The sequence below is a fragment of the Notamacropus eugenii genome, chromosome 2 (assembly GCF_028372415.1).
Source record: "Notamacropus eugenii isolate mMacEug1 chromosome 2, mMacEug1.pri_v2, whole genome shotgun sequence".
NCBI classification, from domain to species: domain Eukaryota; kingdom Metazoa; phylum Chordata; class Mammalia; order Diprotodontia; family Macropodidae; genus Notamacropus; species Notamacropus eugenii.
In genome coordinates, this window is record NC_092873.1 from 459,725,876 (window position 1) to 459,746,477 (window position 20,602).

The 20,602-nt window shown below is 35.8% G+C and overlaps 1 protein-coding gene across 7 annotated transcripts in view; it reads right to left on the minus strand.

The window, feature by feature from the left end:
• SWT1 (SWT1 RNA endoribonuclease homolog) overlaps nt 1–20,602 on the minus strand; it is a 152,790-nt gene that overhangs the window by 63,341 nt on the left and 68,847 nt on the right. For 5 of the 7 annotated variants that reach the window (XM_072648385.1, XM_072648382.1, XM_072648383.1 and 2 more), the window contains exons 15-16: nt 20,373–20,581; nt 14,702–14,833 (exon numbers count right to left, since the gene is read on the minus strand). In XM_072648385.1, coding sequence (XP_072504486.1) covers nt 14,702–14,833; nt 20,373–20,581 — 341 coding nt within the window. Of the gene's footprint in view, nt 1–4,577; nt 4,740–6,595; nt 6,773–14,701; nt 14,834–20,372; nt 20,582–20,602 lie in introns of those variants that run through there. The other 2 variants (XM_072648388.1, XM_072648387.1) reach the window with 2 other exon arrangements.

The window sequence follows — 20,602 nt, forward strand, 5'->3', positions numbered from 1 at the left end:
CATATTTCACATAAATAAAGACAGATGTAAACAATCAGAGAACTATTCATTTCTCATGGGCAGGCTGAGTCAACATAATAAAAATTACCATGCTGCCCTAAATTATTTACTTATTCAATGCCATATCAATCAGACTGCCAAAGAATTGTTTTAAAGGGCTAGAAAAAAGTTATAACAAAATTTATTTGGAAAAAGAAGAAGTCAAGAGTATCAAGGGAATCAATTTTTAAAAATAGGAAGGAATGCAACCTATAGAACCAGCTCTCAAACAATACTACAAAGCAGCAATCATCAAAACAATCTGGAACAGGCTAAGAAAAAAGAATGAATAATCAATGGAAAAGATTAGGTACACAATATAAAAAAGTTAATGACCACAAAAACTTAAGTGGGTGATAAGCTGAAGAACCAAACTATTGGGATAAGAACTTGCTATTTGACAAAAACTGCTAGGGAAAGTGGAAAGTAGTTTGGCAAAAACTAGACATTGGGCAACAACTCAAAAGGTTATGTGATTTAGACACAAAGGGTGATATCACAAATTAGAAGAGGATGGAAAAAATTACCTATCAGATAAAGGTTCATGATCAAATAAGAGAGACAGACAGATGGACGGAAGGAGGAGCAAAAGAAGTAAAATGTATAATTTTGATTACATGAAATTAATGTTTTTGTGCAAACAAAACAAATGCAGCCAAAATTAGAAGGAAAGGAGAAAAATGGGGGAAACGAATAATAGCAAGTTTCTCTGATGAAGGTATCATTTCTCACATAGCGAACTGAGTCAAATGTACAAGAATACAAGGATTTCCCCAACTGATAAATGGTCAAAGGATAGGAACAGGCAGTTTTCAGAGGAACAAATCAAAGTTGTCTATGGTCATAGGAATAAATGTTCTAAATCACTAAAAATTAGAAAAATGCAAATTAAAAGAACTCTAAGGAACCGCCTTACCACCTTCTGTCAGATTGGCTAACATGACAGAAATGGAAAAATGACAAATGCTAGAGAGAATTTAGAAAAATATGTATATTAATGCATTACTGGTGAAGAAGCAAATTCATGGTCACTCTGGAGATCATCTGAAACTATGCCCAAAGGGCTACAAAATTGTGCATACTTTCTGACCTAACAATATCACCCGAAGGTCTATATCCCAAAGAGATCAAAGAAAAAAGAAAAATACTCATAAGTACAAAAATATTCAAAGCAGTAATTTGAGTGCTGGCAAAGAATTAGAAACAGAGGGGATGCCATCAAGTGGGGAATGGTTCAACAAGTCATAGCATACAACTGTAATGGAATACTACTGTACTATAAGGAATGATAAAGGGGATGGTTTCAGAAAAACTTGGAAAGACTTTGGAATTCCAAAGGACTCATGATGAAAAATGGCATCCAACTCCAATGAGGGAGCTGATTCAATGAGCACAAAATGAAGTTCATTTTTTCACATTCTTCATTTTTCTTTCTGTTTGTTTTGCAACATGGATAAATAAAGATGTATACTGCAAGACTTCATATGTACAATGAGTATCATATTTTTTCTTCTCAAAAGGTGGGGAAAGAGTAGAAGGGAAAATTTTCTATATTAAAAATACTTCCTGTAATTGTTTTTAGGGCATATAATCTGAAAAGAAATTAAAGTTTTTGGGGGAGCCAAGATGGCAGAGCAGAAAGACACACATACACTAGCTCTTCTCCCACAGCCCATAAAATACCTGTAAAGAAAGACTCTCAACAAATTCTAGAGCAGCAGAAGCCACAGAACAACAGAGTGGAGGAAGTTTCCAGCCCAGGGTGACCTGAAAAGCCAACGGGAAAGGTCTGGGAAAGGTCTGTCACACTGGACACGGAGCAGAGCCTAGCCCAGCCTTGGCCATGTGGTACAGCGTCTGGAGGAGGACCCGAGTAGACCTCAGGGGCAGAATTCCCAGCAGTAGCAGCAGTTCCCAGATCCCTCAACCCAAAGGTCAGTGAGAGGGTTCTTTCAGCTGGCTAAGAAGGGAGTAGGATCTCCCCATAGCTCCCGACCTCAGGCGCAGCAGCATCGGGTGGCAGCAGCTCCCACAGTACCCCATATCCATTGTTGGATTGTAAAGCCCCTGGGGGAACTGAGTAGCTCATCCATACATCAGCCCTGTGTGGCAGCCCTGCCCCCGCCTAAAGCCCCTGGGGGAATTGAGCAGCTAATTTGAATCTCAGCCTCCAGTGCTGGCTTGGCAGACCTGGAGGACAGGTGGCTATGGAGAGGAAACTCTACTACTTGCAGATTCTGGGCACAAAAGTTTCTGGTTGCTCCCAGACCAGTGTACATGCTTGATTGTGCTTCCTTGAAGGAACTGAGATCTTACAGATCCCCAGAGTATACCCTACTCTTGACAAAGGACCCAAAAGTCAAGTAACTGCTTGGGAAAATGCCCAAAAAAGGGAAAAAAAAATAAGACCATAGAAGGTTACTTTCTTGGTGAACAGATATCTTCTCCCATCCTTTCAGACGAGGAAGAACAATGTTTACCATCAGGAAAAGACATAAAAGTCAAGGCTTCTGTATCCCAAACATCCACAATAAATATTCAATGATCTCAGGCCATGGAAGAGGTCAAAAAGGATTTTGAAAATCAAGTAGGAAAGGTGTAGGAAAAATTGGGAAGAGAAATGAGAGAGATGCAAGAAAATCATGAAAAGTGAGTCACCAACTTGCTAAAGGAGACCCAAAAAAATGCTGAAGAAAATACACCTTTAAAGATAGGTTAACTCAATTGGTAAAAGAGGTACAAAAAGCCAATGAGGAGAAGAATACTTTAAAAAGCAGAATTAGACAAATGGAAAAGGAGGTTCAAAAGCTCACTGAAGAAAATAGTTCTTTCAAAATTAGAAGGGAACAGATGGAGGCTAATGACTTTATGAGAAACCAAGAAATCAAAAAACAAAGCCAAAAAATGAAAAAATGGAAGATAATGTGAAATATCTCATTGGAAAAACAACTGACCTGGAAAACAGATTCAGGAAAGACAATTTAAAAATTATGGGACTACCTGAAAGCCGTGACCAAAAAAAGAACTTAGACATCATCTTTCATGAAATTATCAAGGAAAACTGCCCTGAGATTCTAGAACCAGGGGGCAAAATAAATATTGAAAGAATTCACCGATCACGTCCTGAAAAAGATCCAAAAAGATAAACTCCTAGGAATATGGCAGCCAAATTCCAGAGTTACCAGGTCAAGGAGAAAATATTGCAAGCAGCTAGAAAGAAACAATTTGAGTATTATGGAAATACAATCAGGATAACACAAGATCTAGCAGCTTCTACATTAAGGGATTGAAGGGCATGGAATATGATATTCAAGAAGTCAAAAGAACTAGGATTAAAACCAAGAATCACCTACCCAGCAAAATTAAGTATAATACTTCAGGGGAAAAAAATGGTCTTTCAACGGAATAGAGGACTTTCAAGCATTCTTGATGAAAAGACCAGAGCTGAAAAGAAAATTTGACTTTCAAACACAAGAATCAAGAGAAGCATGGAAAGGTAAACAGGAAAGAGAAATCATAAGGAACTTACTAAAGCTGAACTGTTTACATTCCTATATGGAAAGACAATATTTGTAACTCTTGAAACTTTTTTCAGTATCTAGGTAGTTGGTGGGATTATACACACACACACACACACACACACACACACACACACACAGAGAGAGAGACAGTAAGCATGAAGCTTACTCTCATCACATTTGACTCAAGGAAGGAATAAAATGCACACTCAATATGGTATGAAAATCTATTTTACAATATAAAAAAGTGGGGGAGAAGGGGATAAGCAGGGTGGGGGGGATGGAAGGGAAAGCAATGGGAGGAGGGAGCAATTAGAAGTCTTGGGGTGGGACACTCTTGGGGAGGGACAAGGTCCAAAGAGAGTATAGAAGAAATGGGGGACAGGAAAGGATGGAGAGAAATATAGTTAGTCTTACACAACATGACTATTATGGAAGTCATTTGCAAAACTACACATATAGCCTATATTGAATTGCTTGCCCTCCCAATGGAGATGGGTGGGAAGGGAGGAAGGAAGAGAAGTTGGAACTCAAAAGTTTTAGCAACAACTGTTGAGTACTGTTCTTGCATACAATTGGGAAATAAGAAATACAGGTAATGGGGTATAGAAATTTATAGGACAAAAGAGAAGATAGGGATAAGGGAAGGGAGGGATGTTAGAAGGGAAAGCAGATTGGTGGTAGGGGTAATTCCGTTTTGGGGTGAGGGAAGGGGAAAGATGGGGAGAAAATTTGGAACTCAAAATTTTGTGGAAATGAATGTTGAAAACTTAAAATAAGTAAATTTTTAAAAAAAGAAATTAAAGTTTTTGGTGACTTAAGTAAAAGTCAGTAAGTCTACTTCATATCCTAGGCAAAAGACAATGATCCTAAGTAAAATGCTTAAACTAAATAAGGCTTGAATTTCTTCAACTACAAATAAAAACTGAAAATCACAATGTTAACCTAATTTTTATAAAATCCTCAATCAATCTTTAAAAAAAGGAAAAAGTTTATCTTCATACCCCAAATGCTCCACCCTTCCACATGTGCCAGTTTAGAAAGATGAGTCTTTTGCACTACTCTTAAGGACAGACTAAGAGAGGAAGGGAATATCAGATACTAAGTTTACATGGAAAGAACCTTACCTCTTGTTCTCTGATTTTCAGATAAAAAGAACCACCAGTAAGAGTGTAGTTGCTCCTACATATACATAAAGAGAAAGATGAGAGGGAGGGAGAGAATTTCCAAGTAGGCTGGGCTAATAAATTTGTTTAAACATATTAATTTGGCAAAAGAGAAAAAAAGAAAATACGGCCTATTTTTATTTAGCTTCTGTCCAGTTAGTTTCCTTTCCTACTCTTAGCTAACACTCTTTGGTCCATGACACACTGTAAACAGTTGTATTCCCTGTAAATATTTAATTGAGTATCAGATTTTAACAATTCAATTCTTTGAGCTAACAAAACAATGGGCATATATACTTTTGTTTTTATCACCAAGAAAGAATTAGTTTATACATTGAAGTATTCTTTATATTGCTCAGCACTATCATTGCTTTTTGTTTAAGGCACAGTTATTATGTTCTTTGGTGAAATGACTTGGTTACTTTTTGTTCTTTTTTGATTCTACTTTAAATACCACAAAGGGTTCATGTGATTTACTACTTTTAAAAATGATAATAGTACCACTATTTTAATGAGTAACATTCAATTCTTAAATATTTGCAATTATTATAAATGCCATGCTCACTTCTCTGTGTTTACAAATTACAAAAAATCTTCATGAAAAATTAATTAAATACTTGGCTTTTAATATGTGGCATGATTCAGTTTATTTAAGAACTTAAAAGTATGTGGCTTTTTACAAGTAACCCTTTGTGACTCCCATAATGTAATGATTTAAGTATCTCTTGCCTAATGGTAAAAACAAGTTACAAGACAATTACAGTAGTTGAATACTTAACACCTAACAGATACGCAAATGTCTTTACTTTTTTATTCACAGTGCCCTCTACTGGCACATCAAAGCAACCACCAAATTTCTAACCTGACTATCAATCAACTACAAATCCCAAAACTTTAGACATTTGACTGTATAAGATCAAAAACATTCATAAAATGCAGTTATTACTTTTTAACTACTAGATACAAATGAACCCATAAATATGGAATGAATTTTTGTCAAATATTAATAAACAGACATTTGGTATAGGCCATCTTCCTTTCATATTTGAAGTTCCTTAACATCAGAGGCTAACCCATCTAAGACAGCACTATACTCCTATCAGGAACTCAAAAAATTTTTTCTAAATAGGTTACTAAATTCATATTTTTAAAAAAATTTACCTACATGTACAAAAATATTTATAGCAGCTCTTTTCATGGTGGCAAAGAATTGGAAATAGAGGGGATGATCATCAATTGAAGAATGGTTGAACAAGTTGTAGTATGTGAATATAATGGAATACTATTGTGCTATAAGAAATACGAGCAGGAAGCCTAAAGAAAAACCTGGAAAGACTTATTTATATGAACTGATACTGAGTGAAATTAGCAGAACCAGAAACACTGTACCCAGAAACAGCCAAATCATGCAACAGACTGACTTTGACAGACTTAGCTTTTCCCAGCAATGCAAGGACCTAAGACAACTCTCACGATGGAAAATGCTACCACATCCAGAGAAAGAACTTTGGAGTCTAAATGCAGATGGAAGTATACTACTTGTTCTCCATTTCTTTTGTTTTCTTGTTTTTTTTCATTCTCATGGTCCTTCCCATTAGTTCTAATTCTTCTTTACATCATGGCTAATGTGAAAATACATTTCATATGAATAGTAACATGAATTTAATATGAATAGTGTAAGTACAGCCTATATCAGATTAGATGCTGTTTTAGGGGGAGGGGAGAGAACTAGGGGGAGATAATTTAAAATTCACCTTCTTATGGAAGTAAATATTGAAAACTAAAAATAAATTAATTTTTAAAAAAAATTTTTTTCCATTTCATTCTTCACCTCCCACCCTATATCCAGGGAAGTGATTATGACTAATCTGATATGAAGCTCAGTCCTGTTACTTCTCTTTGGAATACTGCACCTACCTGTACTGGAGATATGTGCCAGTCTGATAGCTGTAGTTAGCATTCCACACAAGCAGGCTGACTATTGAACTGAATGCCCATAACCCTAGCATTCTCCAGAAAACAAGAGGAATAACTGGAAATTCAGAGCAGCTGAAAGAATAAGCAACAATGTCTTGCATGCCTCTTTTCCTTTAGAGCATTTAACACAAAGTAGGTTTAGTGATAAAGGACAACCTACTATCTTCTCCTAACTATCATATAAAAGGCTTATCATCTATAAGATGATTTTATAAGACAAAAGAAAACTTAAGGCTTTCCCAATACACCTATTTTTATATACCCTATATAGTCATGGTCCTTTCATCAAATTTAGTTGAAACTAGCCTAATGAAGTAAAAAACTTCATTTAAAAAATAAGACTAGAATAAATCTTTTCTTATTTCTGTTAAAGCTGTACCATCATTCTAGTCACCTTGGTATTATCCTCCAATCTCCAATCACTCACCCCAAAAAATCCGATCAGTTGTCAACTCTACTTCCACAACATATCTCATATCTCTTTCCTTTTCTCTTCACTTAATTCACTTAACTCTACTACTGCAACAGACTCTTAATTTGTCTTCCTGGCTGATATCTCTTATTCATTCTAAACTACCTTCCACATGTGTCTCCTCCCAGTCTCATGATTATTTACTCTAATCTACTTTCCACAAAGTAGAAAAAGATTTTCCAAAAGCACAGGTCTGACCATATCATTCTACTACTCAATCACCTCCAGTGGCTTCTTACTGCCTCTCAAAATATAAAGTCCTTTGTTTGGCCTTTAAAGCCCTTCACAACCTAGTCGCAAAATATATTTCCAACCTTATTACAAACTATTCTTCATATGCGCTACAGTCAAGCCAAATTGGCACATTTACTGTTTCTTACACATGACACACTATTTCCTATCCACTATCCACCATATCTAAATACATTCACTCCTCAACTCCACCTCTTAGAAATCCTAAAATCTTAAAATTAGAATTCAGCAGAAACACTACCTTTTGTGTAAAATCTTTTACCAATTTCTTCAGCAACTAGTACCTTCCTCACATTACCTTCTATTTCCAAAGATAGTGGAAAAATAGCATTGTTACTAAGTCACTGTCAGTAACCTTTTAAAGATTGTGGAAAATGGTTAAAATGGAGAAAATTTAGAAAGATGATGGAGTGTTAGGTCTTAGAGGAGACCTGATCCTCCACAAACACTCCAATAAAGCTCTTAACAGGAACAAGGAGCAATTATAAAGAAAACCAGGACTTCCTATTCTAGGATGGCAGAGAGTGAGAAAGGAACCCTCTGAAGCCCTCCCAAATTCCCCTCCAAACAACTAGAAAACCACCTCAGAATTGACCTAAGAGCAGAGAAGCAGCTTAGCAGCTCAGCAGGAAAGGTCTGTCTCACTAGGGTGAGTAAGGTCCAAGAACAGTAGCAGCAGTCAGCCTCACAGCAGTAGCCTGCAACAAAATCCCAAGCCTGGGGAAATCCACCAAGGAAGACCTGCCCTCCTACAAGCCAGCAGACCCATAAGCAAGTGTGAAGTCTGTGCAGCTCAGTAAGGCCCCCCTCCTGTGATCTCACCCCCCCCAGCCACCAGTCAGGCCTTGACAGTAGTAAAGCACTACCCCAGGGTTGGCCAACATTACCCTTGGGGTCTACCAGCAGAGAGATTCTATTTCCACAGCAACCCAGCAATATGGTCCCACTCCAGGGCAGATCAGCAGCTAAACCCCACACCCTGAGGAGGTCAACAGGGAGGCCTCCAACCTCCTAGTACAAGCCAGAAGGGAAGCCTACCATCCAGAGAAAGCAAAATGCTAAGCTTTGCAGTCCAATGAAAGCCAGAAGCAAGACCCAGGGCCCCAGCACAAAAAAAAGCTTAGGATAATACAGGACCCAAAGTCCAACTCTCACATAAAAACACCAAGTCACAAAAAAAGGCAGGAAAACCAAGCAAACCCCACCCACCCACCCACCCCCAAAAAAAGAGTTTAAGTATAGAAAGTTACTATAGTGATGGGAGGACCAAGGCATAAACTTAGAAGGGGACAACAGTGTCAAAATGATTACATCTGAAGACTCAAAGGAAAATCTAATTTGGTCTCAGGCCCAAGAAAAATCCCTGTAAGAACTTAAAAAGAATTTCAAAAATCAAATTAGAGAAGTGGAAGAAAAATTGGGAAAAGAAATAAAAGTAATGCAAGAGAATCACAAAAAAAGAATCAATAGCATGGGGAAAGACAAACGAAAATTCACTGAGGAAAATAATTCCCTAAAAAATAAAACTGACCAAATGGGAAAGGAAGTAAGAAAGCACACTGAAGAAAATAATTCCTTAAAAAATTAGAATGGAACAAGTGGAAACTAAAGACTCTTTAAGACATCAAGATACAATAAAACATAATCACAAAAAAGAGAAAAGGACCCTCTTGTACAAAACCATTTATTTATAGCAGCTCTTTTTGTGGTAGCAAAGAATTGGAAATTGAGAGGATGTCCATCGACTGGGGAATGACTGAACAAGTTGTGGTATATGAATGTAATGGAATACTGCTGTTGTATAAAAAATGATGAGCAGGGAGATTTCAGACAAACCTGGAAAAACTTACTTGAACCAATACTAAGTAAGGAAATGGAATCAGGAGAACACTGTACACAGTAACAGCTATACTGTGTGAGAATCAAATTTGATAGATTTAGCTCTTCTCAGCAATACAATGATCTAAGACAATTCCATGACAGAAAATGCTATCCACATCCAGAAAAAGAACTATGGAGCTTGAATGCAGATAGAAGCATACTGCTTACTTTCTCTCTCTCTCTCTGCTTTCTCTTTCTCGTGGTTTTTTCCTTTGGTTTTGATTCATCTTTCACACCATGACTAATGTGGAAATTAAAAAAGAGAGAGAGAAAATAGATCTAGGAGAGATAATACAAGAATTATTGGACTACATGAAAGCGAAGACAAAAAAAAAAAGCCTGGACAACATCATTCAAGAAATTATCAAAGAAAACTGCCCTGATATATTAGAACCAGATGGCAAAATAGAAGTTGAAAGAATCCGGTAATCAATGGGAAAGGGTCCCACATGTACAAAAATATTTATAGCCGCACTCTTTATGGTGGCCAAAAACTGGAAATCAAGGGGATGCTCATTAATTGAGGAATGGCTGAATAAATTATGATATATGAATGTAATGGAATATTGCTGTGCTGTAAGAAATGATCAACAGGAAGGCTTCAGAGAGGCCTGAAAAGATTTATATGATCTCATGCTGAGCAAAAGGAGCAGAACCAGGAGAACTTTGTGCACAGCCAACAACCACAGTGTACAAGAATTTTTTCTGGTAGACTTGGAACTTCATTGAAATAAAAAAATTTCCAATCGTCTTTTATGGCAAAATGCCTTCCACATCCAGAGAAAGAACTATGGAATTCAATTTCTTTTGTATTACATTTTGCTTTGTCATATGATTTCTTCCATTCATTTTAATTCTTCTATACAGCATGACTATAGTGAAAATATATTTGATAGGAATGTATAAGTAGAACTTATATAGAATTGTATGCCGTATTGGGAAGGGAGGGGGAAAAAAATCTAAGTTATATGGTAGTGATTGTAGAACACGGAAAATAAATAAAATCAATTAAAAAAAAAAAAAGAATCCAGCAATCACTGCCTGAGATTCCAAAATGAAAACTCCCAGGAACATCACAGTCAAATACCAGAGCTCACAGATCAAGGAGAAAGTACTGCAGGCAGCCAAAAAGAAATAATTCAAGCATCATGAAGTTACAGTCAGGATTTGGCAGCTTCCACATTAAAGAATTGGAGGCTTGGAATATGATATGCTTGAAAGCAAAGAAGTTAGGATTGCAATCAAGAATCACCTTCACAGCAAAACTGAAAATAATCTTCCAAGGGGAAAAATGGACATTTAACAAAATAAAGGATTTTCAAGCATTTCTAAGTAAAAGACCAGAGTTGAATAAAAAATTTGATCACCAAACACAATATATTCCCTATCCAATCTATTGCCAAGTCCTATAGATTTTATCTTCACATCTCTCATATAGTCTCCCTTCTCTTTTTTGACAATGCCACCATGCTGGTGCAGGTCCTTACCACATCACTCTTTGATTATTTTAATAGACTGCTGGTGGCTTGCCTCATATCTCACTACCCAGTCTATCCCAAACTCAACTGCCAAAGTAATATTCCTCAAATGCAAGTCCAACCATGTAATTCCTCTATGCAATAAACTCCAGTGCCGTCTGATGAACGTGAAATGCAAAGTTGCTTATTTTGTAATTCTCTATCAGATTTAGGGAATTTTTTCATGACTGCTGGCAACATGGATTTCTTTACTTGAAAACTGCTTTCCATATTCTTTTACTATTTACCTACTGCAGAATGGCTCTCAGACTTATAAATTTGAATCAGTTCCTTATATATGTTTAATATGAGACCAATATTGGAAAAATTTGCTGCAAAGAAAAGATTTTTTTCATTAATTGGTTTCCCTTTTAATTGGGTATGTAAAAACTTTTTATTTTTATATATTCAAGATTGTCTATTTTATATGATCCTCTCTATCTCTTTTTATGAACTTTTCCCCTATCCGTAGATCTAAAGATAACTTCTTCCTTCCTCTTCTAATTTATTTATATGATTTTTTATACTGGGGGCATGTATTCATTTGGAGCAGCGAGGTAGCACAGCGGGTAGAGTCACAGGCCTAGACTAAGGGTCTTCCTTAGTTCAAATTCCTGAGTTCAAATCTGGCTTCAGAAACTTATTAAACATAGGATCCATAGCAACCCATCTTCCTCAGTTTTCTCAACTGTAAAATAGAGATAATAATAGTACCTAATTCCCAGGGTTGTTATGAGGACCAAATAAGATATTTGTAAAGTATTTGGAACAGCAGTTGGCACATAGTAAGCACCATATAAATGTAATTACTAGCAGCAGCAGCATCTTGGTATGTAGTATGAAATGCTGGTCTAAACCTAACCAGACTGCTGCTACCAGTAGTTTTTGTTAAATAATGTATTCTTCCCCAGTAACTAAGATACTTAGGTTTACTTTAGTGGGGGTACTAACAAGTATGGCTTCTAAATAAGTGAGACTTTCTATATCTAAGTAAAAGTCAATTCTTATGTTTAGGAGATACTATCGCAAAATTATAAAGACCCTATTATTTCTGGAATTCACACTGGAAACCTAATCATTACTGCTGGATTCATAACGATCCATGCATTATATAAGTTTCTGACAATTTTTCACTCAAGAAGTCAGACTGCTGTATTGTTAATGTATTTTTAATGGAATTAATGTATTTTTAATGGAATGGGAAGATCTTTCCTGTCCATTAATAGGCCTATGTGACTTCTTTAAGTCACATGGAAGCCTAAGTCACATGAAATGGGTGGTGAGAAGAACTTGCTCAATGGTGTAATAAGAAGGGGTGGAGCAGGAAGACAAAGAGCTGGAGCAGAGCTGAGAAACTGGTTATTCGAGTCAGAGCTGGGAAGGACAGAGAAAGCAGGCAGCTGGGACAGCAACTAGCCGGAGAGGGAGAACTTGTTTGTGATTTTGTTTAAGGGAGCTGATTTGTGGGAAGCCTAACAGAGGGAAGACTTGGGGCTGGTAGTGTGTAGTGCCCCCTGCATTCCTGTTGTGTACAGATTTCTTTGTTTCTATGATGGATTTGGTTTTCTGGTATTTGGATTCAGCTTTATTGTATTTGAATAAATGTTTTGGTTCTGTCTTCCATGTGGAGAGTGTTATATTTTGCGATTCAGAATTACACCAGCATATTCACAGCCACCATAGGCGCTGTGAATATTGTGTTGGCACTACAGTTGCCAGTTGTTTTCTAAAAAAATGGGGGAAGTAAGTAATTACCCCCGAACAGGTAATTTTGGAAAACAATTAGCTATCAATTTCATACAAGCTATCCCTGTGATTAAAAAAAAGAGGATGTTGATTGGGTTAGAAACTCACATTTCAGAAACTGATATGAGGTCCTAAACTCAATGTTTCCTTATCTTTTAAAGAATAAGGGAAAATTATTCTTCTCAGGTAGTAACTGGGACATAGATTTCAGCTCAGAGAATTGTTACACATTATGAAAAAGAATATGGGCTCCCTTTATAGCCACAGAAGAAATACACTAGTATTTCTACTAGTGTAGTAAGCTACAAAGATATTTTACCAGGCTACATTTTCTATTCTTTTAACACAATATTTAAATAGTGCCTTGGGGCCCACATTATAAGGACTACAATAGTGCTTACAAAACTTTGTTATTCTGTGGGACTCCTGTAAACTTCTAAATCAGCCAAATAGCAAGAAGAATCACATACCCAACAATGAAAACTGATTATTAAGTGTTGTGAGTGTTATTTAAAAAATTAATTTAATAAATTCATATTAATGCCATAAATAGAGTAAGAGATAACAGATAACAGGCAAGGATCAATGTTCTGGGGGTGTTCTCCTATGGTTTTAGGGCAAGTAGAATATAACGATGGGGACGTACATGATTATCTAGAAAAAAGCCAACAATTCCAAGAGATCTGAGGAAATCTGGGAAAACTGATAATACTAAAAGGTAAATTCTTAGAGAATAAATTAAACTATGACAAATTAGAGAATAAGTTAAACTAAGAACATCAAAATCAAATAAAATAGATTTTGGACTGGAAAGGACCCTATTAATGAAACTAATTTTTTCATTCATGAGATGTATTTTTAAAAGATCTGTAAAAAAGACTGTAAAAGATCCACTCAAAAATGCTCTGGGGATTTTTTTTTTTACTATGAGTTAGCCTAGGAGTTTGTTGGTATTGAAGGAATAATGAACTCTGATAAATATATTGGTAGGTTAAGAAAGGAAATTGTTTTGGAATTACAGAAATTCCAAAGTTTCTAGACACAGAATATTGCAACTTGACCTTGTACCATGTCACAGATCACAAAAGGTTAAAAAATATATACAAGAGATAATGATAAATATGCTTCAAAGGCCTGGGAACTAACCTGATTTCAGGAACAAAGAGGATGAGTAGGAGGGACTGGACCTGTGATTTCATTAACACAAGAAATTCCTGGATGAGGAAATACCCTCTTACCAATGCAGGTTGACACCTTCTCTACAGCTTTTAGTCTTAGTGAGTTTCTTAGGGACATTGAGAGGTTAAATAACTGGCACAGGACCACACAGAACAATAAATGTCAGAAGCAAGACTTGAACCTATAGCTTTCTGGCTCAGAAGCTAACTATTTACTATCCCATGTTGCTGCTGCCTTATTTAAATTTCATTACAGTCTACAGGTTTTCAATGGTGTTGGATTTAAATCCTGTTGAAAAATCTGTGGATTATAATCAGCATGAGATTTGGAAAAACAGAATATTTCTCAGATACACTTAATATCCAATGTGATAAAAATATGATTTCACAATGAAGAATTAAGGAATATATGTCAAAATCTTGTGAACCTAATGCCATATTATGTGAAACAAGTGAATGCAGCAATGACGTATATTAAAGCTTTTTCAAAGACACAAAATGTTGTAAGGTTAATTTATAAGTCAGTACATTTAATTACTTCACTCTGTCCTATTTAATTTCTTCGCTCTGTCCTATTTAATTTGAATACCACTACAGCATTACATCCATATCTACCTTTACACCCACCTCATTCCATCTTGTATAATAGTTGTTTTGTACATACCTCTGCCATATCCCATTTCCCTCACCCCAAATTCCTTGAGGACAGGACAGTGTTTTACTTTATGTTTGTATACCCCAGTTAGTTCACAGATGTTATCTATGTCACACTCAAAATGAATATCCACCAGTTCAATCAGAGGATATATCATTACTTTTCAATTAGTTATTCTACACTAATTACACATATCAAAGTTTTAAAAAAAAACCCATTTACACAAATATCAATTCCAAAATGTGGCAATCACTGAACACATGATAGCTCAAAGTTAAAAGGAACTTAGGACTTAATTACCTCTGAATTCCAGCAAGAACACCTTTCACAGCTGCCATCAATTTCTGAAGATAGACAAAGGCCTCTTCAAATGATGCAATCTTTGGAGTGCTCAATGTATTGTTGGAATCCAAACTTTGGAAAACATCCGTGCTAATAAGATAAGAGACAAAAGGAAAGATCCATGTTACACATGTATGTACATTTATTACATTTTCATGTACTGTATGTTTGCTGTATATGTAAAAAAAAAACAAAACCTTAAGGTTTATTCTTCTATCTCACACACTACTATCTGAAATGGAAATGAAGCATAGTGTAATAAAACTTAGGGCTGACTGCCATGCAGGAGGAGTAGATGAAAAGTCATTCAAAGCCAAGGTAATACTGTACAAATTCTATTTAATTTCCACAGAGACCCTAAGGCAGATGAAGCAAGAAAGAATCTGAGAGGTAGAAAGAATCCAGAGGCCCCATCTAGTCTAACTCATTTCTATGAGGAATCCCTCCTGCACTATACACAACAGGTCATCCAGTCTCTGCCTACAAACACCTAATAGAGCAAGAGTTCTTAACTTTGTTGTGCTCTGGACTCTGGCATTCTGGTAAAGCTTACGGACCTCTTCCCAGAATAATGATTCTAAATGCATAAAGTAAAATTGTATTACCAAGGAAATTGACTATATTGAAATAGTTGTCAAAATATAAAAAAAATTAAAACTTCATGAATATCCCCACAATAATGGAACCCACCACTTCATCAGGAAGTCCATTCCACTTTTGGACAATTCTAATTGTTAGCAGGTTCTTCCTAATATAAAGCCTAAATTTGCCTCTTTGCAAACTTTCAATTCCCTACTGCAGATTCTGCCCGCTGTGGCCAAACAGAGAAATCTAACCCCTCCTCTTCCACATGACAGCCTTTTCGATATTTGAATATATTATGTCCTCCTTCTGTCTTATCTTTTCCAGGATAAATATGAGAACTTTCTTTAATCAATTTTCATATGACATGGACTTAAGGTCTCCTCACTATCTTGGTTGTCCTTTTCTGAACTCTCTGCAGTTTGTTAACATCCTTGAACTGTGGTGCCCAGAACCAAACTCAACACTGCAGATGAAGTCTGACCTCAAAAATGTGCAGAAGGATTATCACTTTTACATACTATGATTAAATGCCTAAGACTGGCAATCACATCACACATCTGATTCATGTTGAACTTGCAGTTCAATACAATCCCCAGATCTTTTCCATACAGATTGCTGTCTACCCATGCCTTCTTCCAACCCCAATCTATACTTGCAAAGTTGCTTTAAAAGTGAGAATTTACCTCTACTTTTTATTGAATTTTATCTTATTAGATTCAGCCTGATGCTCTAATGTGTTAAGATATCTTTGGGTCCCAACTCTGTCATCTACTATATTAGCTATCCTTTCCTTAGTTTTGCACCATCTGTAAATTTGATAAGCTTGCCTTTAAGTCATTAATAAGAAATGAGGCAATCAAAAGTAATAGTAGTAGCAGATGACATTAATATAGCACTTTAAGGTTCACAAAGAGCTTTCTTTACACATATTATCTCATTTAAGTAAGTTATCTGATAAGTCTGGTGCCAATTAGAATATTACAATGAGCCAGAAGAAAGAAGTTGTAGGAACATAACTGACAAGACTTGGCAACTGAATGAACATGGGAAGGGAAAAGAGGGAATAATACACAATGACTCCAAGGTTATTAACTTGGATAACTGGAAGGATAATAGTGCCCTAGACAGAAATAAAATAAATAGCTCACTGAAAAGTAGACTTAAAGAGAAAAAGGATGAGATCTGTTTTGTACGTGATGAGATGTCAACGGTACACACAGAGAAATAGGACTGAAAGGCACTTCCCAATGGAGGAGTGAGTTCAAAAGAGAGAGTGATTTTGAGAATCATTTACATAAAGTTGAGAACTGAACCTAATGAAGCTTAAGAGATCCCTAAGACTAAAATGATCATAGGACCCAGGGCTAAGCCAGAACTTTAAGGGAAAGTAACCTAAAGGAAGCAGGAGACAATGAAGCAACAAAAATAAAACAAAGCAAAACAACAACAAAAACTGAAAAGGACTTACCAGAAAAATAGAAGAATCAAAAGAGAAAAGTGTCAGAAGGAAAAAAAAAAGATTATTTAGGAGGAGATCTGATTAAGACCAAGAAAGAGGTCAAGGGAAATAAGGACTAAGAAAAATTAGATTCAGCAGCTAAGAGATTATTGGTAAGCTTGGTTTCATTAGAATGGTGGGGTTAGAAGCCAGACTGCAAGAAACTGAGAAGTGAATAGGTGAAGAGGAAGTAGAGGCAGACTGCTAATAAACTGCTTAAGTGTCTTTATTATAATTTTGTTCTTCAAAAGATACAAAAACAGTAAAGCGCCCATGTCATTGAGAGTTTGTAAAAGACAAGGAAATTCCTTAAACCTCGGGAGGAGAGGTTTCAAGGAAGAGGTAGGCAGAGTCTTGCTGCCTAAAATTCTACAGCAAAAGTATCATCAAGATGGAGAAGAGCGTTTAAAGAATAAAATTACTATACAAAAAACAAATTTTCTGATGAGAAAGAAAAGAGATTGATGATTAAATTGACTAATAGAGATACCCAGAGCACTCGATTATCCAACTTGTAATGAAATGTAGAAAATGTGAAAGGGAGAGCAGATAACAGAGAGAGAATACAGAATACATAATCCAATAAGAATGTCAATAATGCTAAAGTTTAATATGAACTGAACTTTGAAATGGGTTCTAAGGACTTTCTTATTGTTGTGAATCAAATTTCGAAAGCTTTTAATAGCTATAGGGAATGAAGTGTGTTTATCTAGATCTACCCAGGAACTACATGAATCCAACTATAAAACACGTTTTATAGAAATAAAGATAGACCTAAGTAATTGAAAGAAAATTAATTGTTAACATACCATAATGAAAATGAAAATATACTTAAATTAATGTACTTATCCAGTACTGTAAAAATCATGCTTCTAAGAGAATATTTTATAAAGCTAGAAAAAAACAAAATTCATGTGGAAGAATAAAAGTTCAAGAATCTCAATGGTAATTATGAAAAAAAACCGTAAAGAAGGAAAGACTATCTCTCAAACTACACTACAAAGCAGTAATCATTAAAACAATTTGGTGCTGGCTGAAAACCACTGTGGCAGATCAGAGGAAAAGATTGGATACACAACACACAAAAGTAAATCAATATCACAGTGTTTGATAAATAAAAAAGCTTCAGTTACTGAGGAAAAGGACTCATTATTTAATAAAAACTTAGGAAAACTAGACAGTACTCTGACTTAAATTAAGCATAGATCAACCACTCATACCACAATGTACGATAAGCTCCAAATCAATACATACCCAGGTATGAGAGGTCACATCAAAAACAAATTAAAAGAGGAAGTAAGAAATTATCTTTCAGATCCATGGATCTGAAAGTTCATGGAAAACCATACAAGATAAAATGGAAAATGCTGATTATATAAAATTTTAAAAGTTAATGCAAAAACAAATCTGATGTGGCTAAAATTAAAAGCGAAAGAAATGGAAAAAAATCTTTTCTCTGCAGCAAGTTTCTATGATAAAAGTCTCATATTTAACATACGTAAGGAACTGGTTCAAATTTATAAGAATAAGAACCATTCTCTAATAAAGAAATAGTGAACGCATATGAATAAGCAATTTTTAAAATAAAGAAATCCAAGTTACTGACAAACATGAAAACATTCTCTAAATCTCTAGTAGCCAGAGAAATGTAAATTAAAGGAACTCTGAGGTATGATTATACCTCATACCCATCAGACTGGCAAAAATAATAGAAGAAAATGAAAAACTGTTGGAGAGGTTGTGGGAAAAGAAGTACATTAGTGCACTGTTCATGAAACTTTGAATTGATCCAGTCCATTCTGAAAAGCAGTTTGGAACTATACTCAGGAAGTTGTCAAACTGTGCCAACACATACCCTGTGACCCAGTTAAACTACTAGGCTTACATTCACAAAGAAATCAAAACAAGAAGAAAAAGACTTACATATGCAAAGATACTTAGAGTCACTTTTTTAATAGTAACCGAAAAATGGAAAATAAAGGTGCATCCTTCAACTAGGGAATGGCTAAATAAATGATGGCACACAAGTGTAATGAAAAATCACTGCCATAAGAAAGGATGAAGTAGTTTCAAAGGAATCAAGGAAGATCTTCATGAACTGGTGTAGAAAGAAAGAAAGGAGTAGGACTAGAAGAATAATTTATACAATAACAACAATATCACAGAGAAAAATAACTTTGAAAGGCTTCAGAACTCTGATCAATGCAGAGATACAATACAATTCAAGGCCAAAAGACTAAAGCTGAAACGAGACATTTGCCTCCTGCCGGAAAGGTGATGAACTTAAAATGCAGGAATAGGCTTACATTTTCTGGCATGACCAAGGTGTGGATTTGTGCTGCTGAACAATGTACATTTAACATGAAGTCTTTCCTTCTCTTTGTATCCTTCCTTTTTTCTTTCCTTTTTTCTTTTTCTTTATCTTTTGGTTCAGTTTGGGGTAGGGACAGTTGGAGATGCAGATTATAAATAAAAATAAAAATAAATAAATGATCTTCAGACTTAGGAAGGGCAGAGCAAAAATAACAGAGAATTAAAAATCAATATAAAGAAATAGCAATGGATTACCTAGATGCCTCTCAAAGAGTTTTAGACACTGAGCACACTTAAACGACATATTAGGATACTGCAGAATATCTGAGTAACTACTGTGATCTTTGAAAACTCTTGGAGCACAGGAGAGGTGCCCAACTCTATGAGTAATGAAATATCCCAATTTTCAAATCAGGATGCAGGCAGACTCTCTGTCTAAACACCAGTCAACCTGAAAAAGATTCCTGACAACATTCTAGAAACTCTTATAAAAGGGATACTTTAAGAATTATGGATTTTAGAGTTTCTGAAAGGGATCTAAGACCTCATCTAGTCCAATACCTTCATTTTATATATGAGTAAATTAAGACCAACAGAGATTATAAGCCCAAGGAAACAGTTACTACCAAGAACAAGACTAGTTTCATCAAAAATGGGTCACATCTGACATAAGATTATGAGAGTCTGCACTAGGATGGTCACGCAGTGTCATAAGAAAGAAGATAAATTTTGAGACATATATTACAAAGAGAGAAACAACAGGACTTGGCAACTAACAATATAGGGCACAAAAGGGAAGAGCTGATGACTGCACCTTGTGAGCTGCAGTCACTGGGAAGATGATGGACAAGTTAGGAAAGGGGAAGGATTTGGGGGAAAAGATAATGAGTTTAGTTTTAGATAGGCTGAGCTTAACATGGTCTAGGAGAAATGAAGTTCAAGATGTCTAACAGGCAGTTGGCAAAATTAGACTGGAGGTCAGGAGAGATGTTAGGGATGGGCAAATAAATCTGAACATCATCTGCATAAAGAATGTAAGCTCTCTGAAAAGAATAGCTAGACTTTTAAAAAATTTTTGCTTCACTCGCAGCATCTAATTTCATACATGGTAGAAACTTAATGTCTGATGAGGAAAAAAAGACAGAGAAAGAGACAGAAACAGAGAGAAAGAAAAGAGCTATAAAAAACAACTACTGATGCTAGAGCTCAAATTATCTTTGCTAATTTTCATACCTGTTCAGATATAATGTGGTCCAAACATTCTCCAGGACAGACCAGATTTCTTGATGTCTGTTGGGTTGGGGTAGCTGAGTGCCCAACACTGTGGGATTCTCCTGATTACTGGGCTGGAGCAGTGCATTCTCCTCCTGGTTTTTACATGCTGTGTTCTTTGAGAAAGACCCAATTGATTCTGGAGAATTTGGTTTATGTTTAGAATTGACCTGGGGAAACAAGAATTGCAT